At 43.0% G+C, this 18,913-nt stretch overlaps 2 protein-coding genes across 2 annotated transcripts; both read right to left on the bottom strand.

Moving 5' to 3' along the window:
- Positions 1 to 13,100: 13,100 nt before the first annotated feature.
- LOC125493630 (uncharacterized) lies at positions 13,101 to 14,936 on the bottom strand. The gene has a single exon (XM_048637104.1). The coding sequence runs from the start codon at positions 14,934 to 14,936 to the stop codon at positions 13,101 to 13,103; it is 1,836 nt and encodes a 611-aa protein (XP_048493061.1).
- Positions 14,937 to 15,600: 664 nt separating this feature from the next.
- Positions 15,601 to 17,514, bottom strand: LOC104903744 (uncharacterized). Its single transcript, XM_010691858.2, has one exon. The coding sequence runs from the start codon at positions 17,512 to 17,514 to the stop codon at positions 15,601 to 15,603; it is 1,914 nt and encodes a 637-aa protein (XP_010690160.2).
- Positions 17,515 to 18,913: the final 1,399 nt, after the last annotated feature.

Here is an 18,913-nt window from a genome sequence, read left to right as displayed (position 1 = left end):
GATACTGATAGGATCATTACCAGTGATGATAATATCATCCACATACACAGCAACAAGAGTGATTTTATCAAGAGAGTGCTTGAGAAAGAGACTATAATCATTTTTGGATTGATAATAGCCTAGATGAAGCAATTCAGTGACTAGCTTGGCAAACCATTGCCTAGAAGCCTGCTTTAGGCCATAGAGTGACTTTTTGAGCAAACAAACTGTGTTGGGAGGTGTAGGTAATCCAGCAGGAGGAGTCATGTACACTTCCTCTAACAAATCACCATGAAGGAAGGCATTATTGATGTCCAATTGCCAAAGATCCCACCCTTTAGAAGCTGCTAAGGCTATGATGCACCTAACAGTGGACATTTTAATAACTGGGGAGAAAGTTTCTTGGTAATCTATCCATTCCTTTTGGTTGTAGCCTTTGGCTACCAACCTAGCCTTATATCTTTCTAAAGATCCATCAGCATGAAGCTTAACTTTGAAGACCCACTTAGAGCCAATAGGTTTCTTCCCCTTGGGAAGAGGAACTAGCTGCCATGTATTGTTGTGAGCAAGAGCAGTTAATTCTTTGTCCATTGCACTGACCCAATGTGGATGCTGTGAAGCTTCTTTGTAAGTAGAAGGCTCATCATATACACCCAATGTAGAAGAGAGAGAAGAAGAGAGAGTAACTAGATTGCAAAAGGAAACATTATTGCAAACATAGTCTTGAAAATGAGTAGGTGTTTTATGAGATCTGATAGATCTTCTAAGAGAAGGAGGGACTGTAGAAGAAGAGAGAATAGGAGATGATGATACTGAAGTAGGAGAAGAAGGTGAGTGTGAAGCTGAAGTAGATAAATTAGGGAATGAGAGAGTAGAAAGATCAGTAACAACATTGGATTGAGAGAGAATAGGAGGGGCAGAATCATCAAAGAATGGTTGAATAGGTGTAGCAACAGGAAGAAATATTTGTGGAGCAGGTTTTGTGGGAGAAAAATGATAGGGAAAATGTTTTTCATGGAAAACAACATCCCTGGAAACTGAGTGTTTGTGAGTAGTAAGATTGTAGACTTTATAGCCCTTTTGAGAAGAAGAGTATCCAAGAAACACACAAGGATCAGCCCTTGAATCCAACTTTGATCGACCTTGTTTTAATGTGGAAGAGTAACAAAGGCACCCAAAGACTCTGAGATGATGAACATTAGGTGGAACTCCATACAACTTCTCATAGGGTGTGACAAAATTAAGAGTAGCAAGTGGCATTCTGTTGATAAGATGGGCAGCACAAAGCACACAATCACCCCAGAAAGAAGCAGGCACTTTAGATTGAAAATAAAGTGCCCTAACAGTCTCAAGCAAGTGTCTATGCTTGCGTTCAACCACACCATTCTGTTGTGGTGTGTCAGAACAACTTGTTTGATGAGTGATGCCATGTTGAAGAAGAAACTGCTTCATGTTACCTTCACAAAACTCAAGGGCATTATCTGATCTTACACCAAGTATAGAAGTTTTAAACTGAGTTTTAACAAACATGAAAAAATCTTGAAAGACTTTAGGAACTGCAGATTTGTATTTAAGAAGGAAAATCCAAGTAACTCTTGTATAATCATCAACCACAGTAAGAAACATAGTACTTCCATTGTAGGTGGCAGTTTTATAGGGCCCCCATACATCTAGATGAACTAATTGAAAGGGATGGGTTGATTTGATACTACTATGTGTAAAAGGAAGTCTAGGTTGTCTTGCAGTATGACAAACCTGACAAAAACAAGAAGCTATACAATCTTTTACATCAACAAAAGGACAAAGTTTATTCAAATGCTTAAAAGACATGTGACCAAGCCTGAGATGCCATAGTTTAGCCTGATCAATAGCAGATTTGTTGTGTGACAGACTTGGACAAGCAGTAGAAACTGATTGAATGGCATCAGATGTGTTTGAAGTAGAATGCTCTAAGCAGTACAGACCATGCTTGAGCTTACCAAGAACCTGTGGCTTTTTCAGAAAATGGTCCTGAATATAGCAAGAGTTAGATGAAAAAAACACTTCACATTTCAAGTCATAAGTCAACTTAGGAATAGAAATTAAGTTGAACTTGAAATCAGGTATGTGAAGAACATTTTTAAGGATAATGTTTGGTCCTAGTTGTACTGATCCTTTGTGATGAACTGTGGCATTACTACCATTAGGTATAGTGATAGTATGATGATGATGCAAGACATTCTGATAGTCAGTGAACATAGTAAGATCATGACACATGTGATCTGAGGCTCCACTATCAAGAATCCAATTAGAACAACTTGTAAGAGAAAACAAACAAGTACCTGCTAGCATGGCAGTGTGAGGAAGATCATCAATATTGGATTCAATTGCAGCAGGTTGTGATGTTTTGCCAATGAGAGAGAGAATGTGATTATAATGTTCCATAGTGAGAGGAGCACTAGGATCCATAGTAGGTGTTGCAACAGCAGCAACATGAGAACTGGAAGCTTGATTATGAGCTGGAGTAGTACCAGGCTTATTCTTCCAATTATCCTTGGGTGGATAACCATAGATCTTGTAACATTTATCTATAGTATGGCCAAGCATTTTGCAATGCTCACAGAAAGGTCGCTTTCCTTGATTATTCCCCCTGTAATTGAACTGATTTGAAGGTGGTTTGTTGTATGAACTATGCCTCTGATTATAGTGATATTCTGAGAATTTCTTCTTGTTTACAGCAGCAAAGGCCATAGGCTCAGTAGACTCATTATCACTAGTGGAATGGACAGAAGCATAGACCTCTCTATGTCTTTCTTCTTGAACAACTAGCCTATAGGCATGTGAAATGTTTGGAAGAGGAGACTGCATTAAAATTGTACCTCTGACTTGTCTATAGGCAGGTTTAAGTTTCATCAGAAACTGAGTTAATCTTTGATCCTCTTGAAGCTTAAGAATCCTTTTAGTGACATCACATGTGCAATTTGCACAAGTACAGATAGGAAGAGGATTTGAGGCATCAAATTCATCCCATAACATCTTCAGTTTTGTATAATATTCAGACACATTGTCTTCACCTTGTTCTATTTCAGCAATTTGCTGTTGAATATTATAGATCTGAGTTCCTGATGTATGTCCAAACCTCTCCTCCAAATTGCACCATATCTCATGTATAGAATCATAATACAGAATACTACGAGCAATAGTAGTATCTAAGGCTTGTATGAACCAAGAAATCAAGGTATTATTACACCTATCCCAAGCTTTACAAAGAGGTGAATCTGGTTTTGGTTTCTCAATAGATCCATCAATGAAACCTAATTTATTTTTAGTAGACAAGCCTATTATGACTGACCTCTTCCAATCATTGTATCCAGATCCACTAAATTTTACAGAAACGAGCTTAAATTGCGAATCACTAGGGTGAATGTAATAAGGTGAAGTTGGATCTTGAGCAGGATCAACACTAGTTTCAGTTTCAGGCATTTTGAGATTGAATTTCAAAGATTTTCACAAGATTTTAAGAAGGAAATGCTGAATTTCAAGAATATTCAGTAATTATAGCTGAATTACAGGAAAAAGTGAGAAGAATTTGAGAAGAATTTGAATCTTACTGATGTTCTGCAGAAACTTCAGAGGTTTGATGAAGAATTTGATTGATCTTTCAACAATTCAGAGATGATTGCGGAAAAATTTTGAGCAGGATCAAATGCCGCTCTGATACCATGTTATGATTTGAGATTGAACTCAAATAATGAAGATGATCAACATTACTATTCCAGAAACTCAGCTTAGAATAGAGAGAATTATATTCAGAAGGAGAGAAGAATTGTATTGAATTGAATTGCTGTAAGAATATTACAAGTGAAGTATTTATAGTACAAAAGCTTAAATCTGATTGGCTAAGCTTATAACAAGCTAACAAACTAACTGACTTCATAACAAACTAACTAACAAACTGCCAGCTCATCATTCTGTTAACAAACTTGTAGAGGAAGCTAATGCTGCTGTCAAGTAGGAGAAGTAGGAGGAGGATCCTCAACACAAGATTTTGAATTACTATTGGATTTGGTTTTTATTCAGCTCATTTGTTTGAATTTTGTAATGGCAGGTTGTGCTAGAATCAGTTGGGGTCCACGGGAGGTAAGAAGGGAGGTTGTGCCATGGTTTATAGGAGGAGAGAGAAAGTTGTTGAGGAGGAATGATGGTGATGTGGAGAGGATGAGATTTGAAGGAGAGAGGAGAGTAGTGGTGGAACCGTGTAAGTGTTATAGGAAGGAGAAGATGATGAAGTTGAATGCGAAGAGAAGAAATATTATTAGTGAGACATTTCTTGTTAGGATTTATTTGTGGGGTGAGGTCAGAGCCCAGAGGTCGTGATGGTGCACCTGCCATTGATGAAGAGGAGGAAAGAGAAAAAAAGACATATTGTAAGAGCTTCCATAGAGATGGAGAAAGGAGAAGATGAATACAAGGAGTTAATGTTTAGCAGAGATGCCCATGCTTTTTTTTGTTTAAGACATCATTATTGCAAGTTAGATGAAAAAAGTAAATTTACTAATGTTTAGCAGGTTACCAATAGGTCACTGGTTAATGGAGATCATTTTAAGAAGATACGACAAAAAGGTGGGATTTTATTGAGTTAACTCAAAAGTGGGACTGTTTTAAGAAGACCGTCCAAAGGTGGGATTATTTCCATTAATATTTCCTTTATTTTATTCTTTCTATGATTCGTTTTTGTGACTGTCATATTTTATATGCCTTATATTTATCATCATAAAAAAGGGAAAATATTGTTGTAATGCCAAATACTTAAGTAGTAATATAGTTTTTATTTTGGAAAATTATAAAACGTCAAAAATAATGTAATGTTTATTTATGATATATATCTCGTGGAGAAAGATTTTTGTATCTAAGTCAAGATATTAATTTTATGCACTTTGAATTTTATTATAAGGTATATTTATTGATCTATTAACTTAAAATCTTTGTATCAAAGATTCTTAGAGGTATTAGATATGTTGTTGTTGTCGTTGTTGTTGTTGTTATTGTTGTTTAAAATTCAGTTGGAGCAAGCGTGGCATAAAATGCGGAGCTACCTGCTTGAAGCTCTCCAACAACCTCAACCTACTCGCTGATTTTGTGCCCACTGGTGGTTAGTGGAGGCCATTTATTACTGTTACACTATGCGTGGATCGTGTGCAGAAAAAACGGCCCATAATCTCCTTATATATATAATCACGCAAATAGGAGAAAGTGAAGCATCACATTTCCAGAAGTAGAAGTGCAGTAGTTATATAAGAGGAAGATTATTCGAAGAAAAAGATAGAACTTTCGAGCATAAAAAGTCAATCATTATTTAGAAAGTTTTACTGTAATATCTTCTTCTACATTTCCTTGTAATATTCTAAGTGTTTGTGTGAGAGAAAATTCCGAGAATATCCTTGAGATCAAGAGAGTGAAAGGAAGAGAGAAAAGAGAAGACTTCGAGTGAAGTCAAAAAGAGTTTCATCGGTTCAGTGAGAACTGGGTGACTGGGAATGAGTTCCTCGAGGAACAGAGAAGGTTCGTTAATAGGTTGTAAAAGATAGAGTCTTTTGGCTTATTATAGTAAAGAGACTTTGAGTCAAAATTCCTTGTGGTCAAGGTTTTTCTTCCTATTTGGCCTAGGATGTTTTCCTTGTAAAATCTTGTGTGTTTGTCTCTTTCGCATTTAAGATTATTTTAATTCGCAATTTAATTCAAAAATTTCCTCTCAACTATAATTCACCCCCCCTCCTGTAGTTGGTCTAGTCTTCATACTAGAATAACACTTCTCCAACACCAACTAATTAATGGTAACCTTCCGTCATTCTGTATAACCTTGGCCTACCTAATCAGATAGCTCAGAACTGCTGTTGGCAGTCTAATAATCGTACAACTTTTATGCTATAAACTTCCTTGCTAGATTATCAATGGTCCATGATATCTTCTCAGCAATTGGGGGCACCACACCCACATTTCCTAGGGCATTTGGATGATAAGATCCAGAGTTGGAAGATGACATCCTTGCATAAGATGGAAAAACACAATTAGGGTCTGTTCTCCCCAACTTATTTTCAGTTCAATTCAGTTCAATTCAGTTCAGTTCATTTCAGATCAGTTCAGTTCAGTTCAGACCAGTTCAGTTCAGCTCTTGACAATACTTTTACTCTCACATGTCACTATTCATTTTAGTTCAGTTCAGTTCAATTCAGTTCAGTTCAGTTCAGTTCAATTCAGTTCAGTTCAGATCAGTTCAGTTCAGCTGTTTTATGCCGAAGAGAACAGGCCCTTAGTCTTAATTTTCCGAAAAATAATACCAAAATAAATTGAGATAATTAAAAGCTATGAAATTGAAGAAGATAGTAAGTACAATAATGTGATGGGCCTTAGCACTTAGTGAACAAGATTAATAATCATAAAAATACATATGACCATATAAATTCATGAAAGGTATAAATTCGAATTGATTGGAAAACTTACATTGACTTTCCATGGCAGCCATGAGAAAAATTCTTCAACTACGTCTCTCCTAATTCTAAAATGCTCTATTTTGACTTTCCAGTGTAATATTTTTTTATTCTCGTGATACTCTATTGAGCCTTCATAGATAGGATATAAAGACCCAAAAATTGTAGCGGTTGAAGGTGAAGAGTTAACTCTCAATTACTCTCCCTTAATCACCCATTAAATTACAATAAGCCTTATGATCATCCTTACTAAATATACACTGGAGCCATAACCGCAATCTAATAAAATCACTTAAATGCAATATTTCTAATTTGACCTGTCACTAGATTAGTGATATTGCTCCGATATCTACACTATAATTATTTCATGATAATTATAACTTTAAGCCATATTAAATTGTTTATGGACCACTTTAGCTGACTTATTTATATGATGATTATCACATTTTAATTAGTAACATGACCTATAATTTTATTCTAACACTTAGGCCCTTATGGCGATTACATGTGTTGTCTCTTATGTCTAAATTGTTGATATGCATGCGATTGATAATAAAGTCAAATTGATCTTTCAATAAATAATTAGACGTCCATATGATTCACCAATATTTTATGGTTTTTTGTTTGTTTTGCAACACTTCAAAATTTGATATTATATAGTGTGCAACTTTCACTATTAGTATTTACTATTATATAGTTATTTATTAGCAAAAATTTTAAAAGTTGTTATTTTCAAAATACACATTGAAATTTAAGAACAATTATAAAACAACATTTTTCATCTCTTATATAAGTTAACAAATAAACCACGATTAAAATTAATATACAAATATTATAAATCAATCTACCGCATCTATTGAAAAAAAAAAGTATACGATTTTGCTTATAAGATAATTAATTAATTACCCACCAAAACATACCACTTCCGCAATCAATAAAGTACACAAAGACATGTTCAGAATTTCAACTCTAGTGTTGTCCATTGAACTTACTAATTAGTATTGTATGGTTGGTAAGAAGCTCAGCGATACTCCTCCAATATACTTATTTACTTACAGCTCATTTTGAATGTATAGCAAAGCTTTCAATTCAATAATCTTTCTTCTGCCAAACTTTGTAAAAGAAAAAAAAAATCAAGACATGGTTATTTTTGTTTTATCTTTGAATTATAAAAAAAAGAACAATAAGTCAAAGAAGCCGTGTGGAGCAGTGCCAAACATCCAACTATAGGGATAAGTTGGTGTTCCGGTATGGGACAAGTTTTAGGGTACAAACCGGTATGCCTTAAGTCAATTAAGCCGGTTCCAATTCCTGCAAGAGAGAACACGTAAACTAGCCTTGGGGATTGATCCGAGGAACCCCCCTCCGATGCCTAAGACAGTATTGGGTAAACCGGTAGCTCTTAAGTAGAGTATCTTGGGATTCGTGAACGTACCTTATGACTCAGATCAACAGGGTATTTATAAGGAACCCGAATAGGCCCGTATACAGGTTGGACCCTGTATTCACGGGGGATATTCCCATGTATATTCCTTTGGGATATACTTTTATCTTGTATGCAATGTTTATCTTTATGCCCATAGGCGCTGATGAATGAAACTAGATCAAGCCCAGGCCCTTGGCAAACGGCCCGGAAAATGTCGGCTAAGCATCGTAAGGGAACCGGTATGACAAAGTCAACAGTTCTGCAGTAAGCGTGTGTGACCATATCAATGTGCATCGGTCTAGTTAGACCGGTATGGAACTTAGTCAACCCCCATACAACTAGCCCCCAAGCCGGTAGGTCTAGCATAGACGTATCCTGCTGAAACGGTTTTACACCGACATGGGTGAAGCTGACTTGAACTTGGAATAGGAAGATGAATCGTTGTTCAGGGAATTTCAAACGTCGCGTTGATACTCGCACCTACTGTCAGAGCTCATTAAGAGAAGTTGCCTCACAGCTGGGTACCATACAACAACACATGGCATGATCAGGACGGGAAGACGAAGAGTCGCCTAATCCCAGCCGTGACTTCTTCTATAAATACGCCTTGAGTGAGAACCATTCCTCACTTCTCACAATCTTGCATTTGCTATAATCTTCATAACGGACTTCCTCTCTCTAAGCTCCTCCTTTGCATCTCTAACGGTTTTGGTCAAATTCTTTCCTTCCGGCTTCGCGTATTTCTCGGATACCAATTCATTCTTCCTCTATACTCTTCATTCCAGGTATTTCCTTCAGACCTTTCCTTCGTCTTTCATACCCTCTTATTTATAATGTCTTCAGATTCAGATTCACAAAATATCTTTAGAAGTCCCTCTGTAATGATTGAAAGTGACGTAAATTCCGATATCACTTCTTCTAGTTCCGTAGGGCCTAATGATTCGCCAGTAATAGACATCCAAGGACTTAGGACCAATAGCCACCATGACTGTAGTACCTCGGGTAGGCAAGAAGAAGAACCGATACTACGAGCCTCTGCCTTAGGAATGGTAGTGGGGAAGACACAGGCCTTAGGGGTGCCGGTCTACGCACGATACGGGACCATGCTAGGTTTAGCCGAACGATCCCAGAAACTATTTCCTCCCAGTGGACCCCCTACCTCTAAACCGGTTTTTGAAATAGGGGAGACTTCGAATAGGCCAAAGCCCAAGGAGGTGAGGGTGTCGCCTGTGCACTCGAATGAGGTAGACAGCGTGGTCCAGGCCATGGCGGAACCTGATGAGGAATCGACCACCATAGAGGCCAAGGAGGACTATGACCGGGAGGACCCTCCGTAAATCATTCCCGAGGAGTTGGATGAGGAGGGTTTACCTGAATTGTACATGCCACCCAGTGAGGCCGGCAGCGCTGCAGTTGTGCAGGTTGATGGAGATTGGGTCGACATTTGCCGGGGGAATAAAGTTCTCGTAAAAGGACCCAAGTACTTTGCTTTCCCGGCCGAATATAAGCTGGTTCTTCCAGCTAAAGGGAGCCATGTGACCGATTGTCCCGCCGGCCACATCGCTATTTATGCCCATATGTTGGACTTTGGGTTGCGATTTCCATTAGACCCCGTCTTTGTCAAGTTTTTCAGGGCCTGGAACATCTGCCTAGCCCAATTGACTCTCCTTGGATGGCGGAATTTGTTGGCATACGCCTGGGTGGTCTGTTATAAAGGTTTTTCGGAGATCTTGAATCTCTTCCGCAAACTGCACTGGATCAAGGAAGACGGCTCTACAAAGGGAAAAGGAGCCGGGAGGAAGAGGAGATCCCGAGCCGATGAGAATGAGGGTCGGGGAGGCTGGATGTCCTTGTATACGAAGGTTGACAAGTTGACAGTGTATCCCAAGCCTACCTCTCTCAAGCATTGGAGAGAGAGGTTTTTCTAGGTGTGGGTTCCTGACGACTTCCCCCTACGTTGCCAATGGACTAAGCCGCGTTCTCGGATGGAACACATCCCTGATCGAGGCTTGACTCGTCGGGAAAAGGAGGCCTATGACTTCTTCGCCTCTTCCTCCATACCAGCATTGAAGGGCAAGAAATAGATACCAGTGCCAAAACACTGGCTGCCCCATGCCACTTACGTCTTTAGCAATTCTGCTTTATCAGCGCTAGGCTTCTGCCATATCGACCCTTATGGTGCATATATATGTGTATCTGCCTTTGTTTAATTGCTCTTTCCTTTGGCTTTTACTAACTGCAATTTCTACCTTGGCTGTTTGTTTTCAAGCGGGGACTTTTTGGTACGCAAAGCTCTCCATGTCGATCACCGATACCGTCCTCTGAGCAACATGCCTCCTAAACCAGCCCGCCGTTTTATCTCCATCCTAGAAACTGCTGGAGGCCGAGGAGGCAAAGGAGGTCGAGGAGCCGGCAGGGGCTCCATCCCCGAGGAGGATGACCGGATTCAATGCCTCTCATCCAACGCAAATCGACCCTCGCTCCTCAAAAGAGGAAGGCTGAAACGGCCAAACAGCAGCCGGAGGCTAAAAAGGCGGCAATCCCTGACTCTGCCCCTCTCATATCCGGCTGGGCTGCCGAGGTCGGCAACTCTTATCTGCGGCCTAAGATCTATAAACAGCTCACCCTGCTCGACATGGTGCTTGGGTTAGAATCGTTTGCTAAACCGCAAAAAGTCGGCTATCTAGAGCGCTCCTGGATCGAGGTGCCGGAGTTGCTGAGAAAACGCTGGTCTCGTTCTCCAGTGAAGGACGGTGAGAAATTTGAGCCCAAGCTCAACGTCCTGGACGATGAGTCTCTATTGCTGGACCGTCCTTTGGAGGGCGGGAACCTGAGTTATCGTCTTTTGAAGGTGACGCAGCTCAAGTGCGATATGCCTCTGGACGAGGTCCAGGCTCTAGCTGCGGTGCATGCGCACAATCTGGCCATGGTAAGTTCTTAGCCTTACCTTCGTTCTCTTTTATAAGTGAGCTGTCAGTCCGTTTCTAGCATTAACCTCTTGTTCTGTGTTTGTTGCAGTCTGCCCAATCCGACAAGGAGCTTTGTGATCTTTACCGCTACTTCCAGACTTCTTATTTTCAAGAGGTATAAGATCACAAGGAGCTGAAGGGAAGGATGGTCGTTAAGGAGCAGGAGCTGCTAGCTGCTCAGGCCGAGGTGAAGGAAGCTCAAGCTGCCAAGACGAAGGCGGATGAGGCCCTCACTAAAGTCGTGAAGGACCATTCCTTAGTACTGTCCACCAAGGATCAGGAGATCCGCCTTCTCCGCGACCAAATCACTGAGGCCAAGACTCATGAGCGCGAGGCCGTTAAGGAGTATCAGAAGTCCGTGGATTCGTTTCTCGTCTGCTCAACCAGTACAATGGTGGCTGGTCGGCGGCCATGAGATGTGTCGGACACAACTTCCCGGACTTTGACTGGTCCAAGGGTGAGGAAGCTCATGGTCGCAGTGATTTTGAGCTCTCGGTGGAAGGCGAGGTCCTGGATGTTGGCGTTACTGAGGCCGACATCGCCAACGCTGATCCTCGGGCCGAGTTCGCAGAGGAGCGGGGTCCCGAGGCCGTGACCACCGTCACCCGTACTGATGAGCCACCAGTTACCAACCCTGTTGTCGGCTCTGAAAAGCCAGAGGGACAGGTGGTGGTGGTGGACGGTTCTGAAGAAGATGAGCACGCTAAGTAAATCTTTTAGCCCTCTTCTTGCTCTTTCTGTGAACCTGGTCGTCTGCGGCAGGTATTTTTCATTTGCTCCTGCAGTCCTGCCGCCTGTGGCTGACTACTTAGTTCAATTAGGGCTTTTAAATGCTTTTAATGCAAACATGAACTTTTTGCTAACTTCGATGTCGTCTTTTTATTATGCTTGTCATGCTTTCGCTGATTAACAATCTGACATATCCGGCAGATCCACGAAGGTCATTGATCGGTTAGGTGTTTTAACTAATTAATGCTAATTAATTTTATCCGGCAGATCCACGAAGGTCATTGACCGGTTTTGCACTTTAATTAATTGAGTAGATCCACTAAGGTCCTTAGCTAATTAACTAATAGATGCTGATTAATTTTCTCCGACAGATCCACGAAGGTCATTGACCCGTTATGCACTTTAATTAATTCAGCAGATCCACTAGGGTCATTGACTTATTAACTAATAATGCTAGTTAATTTTATCCGGCAGATCCACGAAGGTCATTGACCGGTTTTGTACTTTAATTAATTCAGCAGATCCACTAAGGTCATTGACTGATTAATTAATGATGCTCGTTTATTTTGTCCGGCAGATCCACGAAGGTCATTGATCGGTATATTCAGACAGTTAGGGAACTTAGCATGGAAGATGCTCATTTTATTAAATAAAACGACTCTCCCCAGCTGTGCCGGACTCAAGTAAATATAAGAATGCTAATAAAGAGTAAATCCTACTGGCAACAATGCTTGTTTATTAATTACACATAGTATCTTTTGAGGACACTAGCGTTCCAGCTATTCTTCAGTAGTTTGTCCGACATGTCTTCAAGCCGGTAGGACCCGGGGATAAATTCTTCTTTGACCAGGTAGGGGCCCTCCCAATTGGCCGTGAGCTTTCCGTCCACGTGGGCTTTCCCCGTCGCCGCTGTGCGCTTGAGTACGAAGTCTCCTTTGGAAATTGGCCGACTTCGTACCCGCTTGTTGTAGGCCTTGCTTATCCGGTCTTTATATGCTGCCGACTTCAGTTCGGCTGCCAGCCTGACCTCTGGTAGTAGGTCTAGGTCTTCTTTATGTAGTAGCCCATTCAGCACTGGGTCATAGCTTAGGATTCGCCAATTGGGCAGACCTACTTCTACTGGCAACACCGTCTCTGCCCCAAAGGCTAGCCTGAAAGGAGTTTCGCCGGTAGCTTCCTTTTATGTGGTCCTATTGGACCATAGCACGGGCGGAACCATGGCTGCCCAATCTCCTTTGAACTCATCCAACCTCTTCTTTAATGCATTGAGGATCTGCTTGTTGGGGGCCTCGGCCTGTCTGTTGTTCTGAGGATGGCAAACCGACGAGTAGGCGGATGTTATGCTGTATGGCCGCAAGAAGTCCCTTATGGGGCCGCAACCGAACTGGACGTCATGATCCATCACAATTCCCATGAGAATCCCGAACCTGGTGATAATATTTTGCCAGATGAATTTTTTCACCTGGTTGGCCGTTATCTTAGCAGTTGGTTGCGCCTCAATCCATTTCGTGAAATAGTCAATACCCACGATTAGGAACTTCCTTCCCACGGATGCCGTGTGAAAGGTCCTATTATATCCATCCCCCACTGAGCAAAAGGGATTGGATTCAGGATTGGCTGCAGATTGTATACCGGCTGATTTATTGGTGGTGCGAACCGTTGGCATTTATCGCATTTCTTGACGTAGGCCTGAGCGTCCGCCAGCATACTTGGCCAGTAGAAGCCGGCTCTTAATGCTTTTAGTGCTAGCGTTTTTCTGCCGATATGGTTCCCACAGATTCCCTCATGAATTTCTTCTATTATTTTCGTGGCCTCATAGGCCGTTACGCACCTTAGTAGAGGGAGTGAGAACCCTTTTTTGTACAACTGGCCTTGAAATATACAATACCAAGATGAGTCCCTTTTAAGCTTTTTGGCCGCTATCTTTTCCTCTGAGAGGGTACCTGTCAGTTTATAGGCCACAATGTCGTCATACCACTCTGGACTTTGGCCTATGGTGTTGACGGCTAGTGTTGGAGTGTCTATGCTCCGTTCCCCATAAGTCTCCACCATGACACTTCGCTTCTTGTCACTGACACTCGAGCTTGCTAGCTTTGATAAGGCGTCGGCCGCCATGTTTTCTGTTTTCGGTACCAATTTGACCTCAAAGCCCTGTAATCCGCCTGTCGTGCTCTTCACCTTACTGAGATACTTCTGCATTACCAGCTCCTGGGCGTCATACGTTCCCTCAATCTGACTCGATACCAGCTGCGAGTCTATGGTCATGAGGATCTTTTTGGCGCCAGCCGCAATGCTCAGACTTAGTCCGACCAGGGCTGTTTCGTTATTTAAAGCCTTGAAACCGAACCTTATGGCGTATTCAAAGATTTTCCCTTCCGGGGACGTCATCACCACTCCTGCTCCTGCTCCAGCTCCACTCTGGGCCGTTGATCCATCGACCTCTATTTTCCAGATACCGGCTGATTCTAATGATTCCGTGTAAGTGGTTTCCACAATGAAGTCAACCAGTGCTTGGGCTTTGATGGTCGTACGGGGCCGGTATTCGATGTCGAACTCATAGAGTTCTATTGCCCACTTTAGGAGTCTGCCGGTTGTATCGAGCTTGTGGAGAGCTTTTCCCAGAGGTTGATTAGTGAGTACTTGGACAGTATGGGAGTCGAAATATGGTATCAGTTTCCTTGCCGCAATCAAGATGGCATATGCCATCTTCTCCAACAGCTCATATCTCTGCTCTGCTCCAGCTAATACATGGCTCACAAAGTATATGGGGTTCTGCTGCCCTTTCTTGTTTACTAGTAACACAGCTGCTACCGTCTTCTCAGACACTGGCACGTAGAGCTGTAGTTTGTCTCCCAGATCTGGCCGGGTTATTGTTGGTAGCTTTTTGAAATGTGCTTTCACTTCTTCGAAGGCCTGCTTCTGCTCATCCCCCCATTCAAATTTCTTGTTTCCTCTAAGAATTTTGAAGAATGACAGGGCTTTTTCCGCTGATTTGGAGACAAACCTAGTGAGGGCCGCCATCCTTCCTGTCAGCCTTTGAATATCCCGGATGCTCTTTGGCTCGGGGAGGTCGCTGATGACCTTAACTTTGTCGGGGTTGGCGTCTATGCCTCTTTCACTTACCATGAATCCCAGGAACTTGCCGGATCGCACCCCGAACACGCATTTTTTGGGGTTCAGCTTCATCTGATGCTGCTGGAGTGTGGCGAAGGTTTCTTCCAGGTCAACGACGTGCTCTTCCTCTGTCAGGCTTTTCACTATACTGTCGTCGACGTGCACTTCTACATTCCAGCCTTTTTGGTGCTCGAAAATCTTGTCCACTAATTTTTGATAGGTGGCACCGGCATTTTTGAGCCCAAAAGGCATGACTTTGTATGCAAGACCCAGCTTCCGTGATGAAGGCCGCCTTGTTTCTATCGGATTCTAGCAAGCTGATCTAATGATAACCAGAGAAAGCGTCCATGAAGCTTAGTAAGCCGTGGCCGCTAGTAGAGTCCACCAGCTGGTCTATTCTGGGCAAAGGGTAGCAGTCCTTGGGACATGCTTTGTTGAGGTCGGTAAAGTCGACACACATTCGCCATGACCCGTTGGCCTTCTTCACCATGACTACATTTGCAAGCCACTCAGGGTAGTCACAGGGCTCAATGAAGTTTGCTGCCAGCAGCTTGTCCACCTCCTCTTTGATGGCTACATTTTTCTCACTGGAGAAATTTCGGTTCTTCTGTTTTACCGGCCTTACGTCTTCATTGACATTCAGCTGGTGCACCATGAACTCCGGGTCAATGCCCGACATCTCATTTGCAGAGAATGCGAAGATGTCGGCGTGACCCCTAAGCAAGGTAATTAGGTTGACCTTGACTTCTTCTGCCAAATCTGCTCCAATCTTCACGGTTCTTTCCAGCCTGTTCAGCTCTAGGCTTACTTCCTCCGTCTCTCCTTCTGGGCTAGGTCTCGGCTGATCCGCCGGCCTTCCCTCAAAATTCTCCATTGATAGATCTTTCTTGGCCTTATTCTCCAGCCTTCGTCTCTTTCACTCCGATGGCGGTGTATTAGCGGGACGTTTATGATCGGAGTGTCTGAGAGCGGTCAAGTAGCAAGCCCTTGCTGATTCCTGATTCCCCCTGACCTTCTCAGGGTTACCGTCGTTGGAGGTATAGACCATTGTAAGGTGGTAGGTTGATACCACAACTTGGGCATCACGAATCAATGGACGTCCTATGATGGCGTTGTACGCTGCCGGGACGTCAACAACGAGGAATTCCACTATCAGGTCCCTAGAATGAGATCCTTCCCCCAGTTTTACAGCCAGCTTAATGGTTCCTTCTGGGACGACAGATGCCCCTGTGAAATCGATAACCGGATATGAGACCGGCTTCAGACATGCAATGTCGAATCCCATTTTTTCGAATGTCTCCTTATACAGGATATTGGCAGAGCTTCCTCCATCTACCAGCACGCGATGTACCATTGCGGTTGATATATGCAGAGATACTACCAAGGGATCGTCATGGGGGTAGACAATGCCCTTGGCGTCCTCCGACGTAAAAGCCACAGCTGGCATGGTTGGAGGTGCCGGCCACTTCTCTGCATTGTGGTAGTTCACTTGGTGCCTTACTTCTTTCAGGCTAGCTTTGGCACCGTGTATGCTTCCTCCGCTTGTCGGCCCCCAAGATATGACATGGATTTCAGTGATCCTGTCTTTCACCAGCCTTCTATCACCGTTTTCATCCTCTCTAGATGGAGACTTCTGGTCGATCCTCGCTTGGTACTGGGTGAAGTAGCCTCTTCTGATGAGGTCTTCGATCCCGTCCTTGAGGTCTTTACAGTCTTCGGATATGTGGCCGTAGTCCCTGTGAATCTCACACCACTTCAATTTATCCCGGCTCTTGCAGTACATTTTCCTAGGCCTCCGCCACTTATCATCATCTTTATGCAACTCGTATATCTGAGCCCAGGATGTCGTGATAGGAGTGTAATTGTGGTATTTGTCAGGTCGACCTTCGTGGCCTTTCTTCACAGAGTTACTTTCCTCTCTTCTGTTGGAGGTGTCCGGCTTCTTATCTTTCTGGTATTTATCGTCCTTACGGTCTTTTTCCTTGTCTTTCTCCTCTGCTGCAGGCCTTTTAGTATTTGATGCTTTGATAAATTCTTCCCCCCGGATGAAGTCATTCGCCTTGCCTAAGACCTCTGTAAGACTTGTCAGCTTTTTACGGCCCAAATAGCTTCTGAAGGGGGTCCCTTCCTTTAAACCCATCATGAGGGCTAGGACGGCAACTTCCTGCTGCAGAGTGGCGATGGTGACAGCTTCTACGTTGAAACGCCCTACATAGTCTCTCAGACTTCCTGTCTCCCCTTGCTTGACCGACATCAGCTCGCCTGTAGTTTTCTCCCTGCGCTTGTTACTAACAAAGTGTGTAACGATAATTGATGTTAGCTGGCGAAAGTCAAAGATTGTTGCCGGTGGTATACTCTTGAACCAGGTCTGACTCAGCCCAGTTAGCGTAGAGGGGAACACCTTACACCATACTGAGTCAGTATCGGTGTATAGCAGCATGTGCCCTTCATAGGCCGATATATGATCTTCCGGGTCAGTCTTGCCGTCATACTTACATGTCAGCATTTTGATCTTCTCCATGGGCTCTTGCAGAATAGCAGTGGAGAATGGCGAGTTCCGCAGGGATACCGGCGCTCGTCGCCTGTACTTACTCCCTTTCCAGGGTTGAGAAGAATGTTGTTGGACCTCTGTATCCTGAGCTTCCTCCTCTTCTTCCTCCTCCCCCACCTGCTCCGTGGGGGTCTTGGAGTTGGCCACCTGATCATGGTCATCCCAGCCTTGCTCCCCCTGGTGACCCGTCCCCAGTGAACGAAGTTTTCTCACTGGGTTGTGGGCTCTGCTCAGAGGTCGCTTGGCCGGAGGATCGGTCGGTGGGGTGTGGCTTGCCATGGCCTGGAAGACTTCTGCAGCACTCCTGAGCTATTCTGGGCTGAACATATGATGGAGAGTATGAAAAATACTCTCCTGAGGCGTTTCAGGAGCTTTCCTTCCTTTGTCTGTAGGCGACCGAGTTTGCCTTACGGACGGCGGCGGAGTTGAGAATCCTGGTGGGGTTTTCTCAAGGGGAACATTGTTCTCATCAGTTTTCGGCATCCCGAAGTGCGGATTAGGATCTATGAGGGTTGTTTTGTTTGCAAGAGATGGCTTAGACTACAAGCTATTGTTCCTCCCTCCTTCTAGCGCCAATTGTTCCGGTATGGGACAAGTTTTAGGGTACGAACCGGTATGCCTTAAGTCAATTAAGCCGGTTCCAATTCCTGTAAGAGAGAACACGTAAACTTGCCTCGGGGGTTGATCCGAGGAACGCCCCTCCGATGCCTAAGTCAGTATTGGGTAAACCGGTAGCTCTTAAGTAGAGTATCTTGGGATTCGTGAACGTACCTTATGACTCAGATCAACGGGGTATTTATAAGGAACCCGAATAGGCCCGTACACAGGTTGGGCCCTGTATTCACGGGGGATATTCCCATGTATATTCCTTGGGGATATACTTTTATCTTGTATGCAATGTTTATCTTTATTCCCGTAGGCGCTGATGAATGAAACTGGATCAGGCCCAAGCCCTTGGCAAAGGGCCCGGAAATAGATGCCGGCTAGGCTTCGTAAGGGAATCGGTATGACAAAGTCAACAGTTTTGCAGTAAGCATGTGTGACCATATCAATGTGCATCGGTCTAGTTAGACCGGTATGGAACTTAGTCAGCCCCCATACAGTTGAATTTATCAGCTTATGATAAACAGTAAACACCTCTAGCGCAACCGAAGTAAAAAGTTGGTTATTGTTAAATGGTGATTGGCGAACTAGTACTTTTTTGTAAAACTGATTTTATGAACTAATACTTTTTATGTTTTTTTTCTTGACAACCAATACCTTTGTTACTACCATTTTTACATCATAATTAGCATTTATTATGATTCATTGAACCAAGCCCCAAGGGTGTAATGATCATGTAAAATGAAGGCCCAGTTATGTCAAAAAAACCCGCAATAAATAGTCAACAAAAGTCAACAGAGAAATGATCCAGGAAAGAGAAGTCCAACTGCTAACACTAATCAAGAGATAATTGCTGAAAGTCAAGCGATGCTAAAAATGATGAAGTGGATGGAAGACAATCTGACTACAAAGTAAGGCATGCAAGAATGTGGGTAATGGGACGTGACTATGATGGCGCCATAAAATGGCAGTTGTGATTTGAATCATGAATGATTCAAATCACTTACCTCCAAGGAGCAAGGAAGTTATACATGCCTCCGCAGTATAAATATAAGAAGGAACATCAGAAAACAAC

The sequence above is a fragment of the Beta vulgaris genome, chromosome 9 (genome assembly GCF_026745355.1).
Source record: "Beta vulgaris subsp. vulgaris cultivar EL10 chromosome 9, EL10.2, whole genome shotgun sequence".
Taxonomy (NCBI): domain Eukaryota; kingdom Viridiplantae; phylum Streptophyta; class Magnoliopsida; order Caryophyllales; family Amaranthaceae; genus Beta; species Beta vulgaris.
This window is presented reverse-complemented; position numbering and strand designations above follow the sequence as displayed.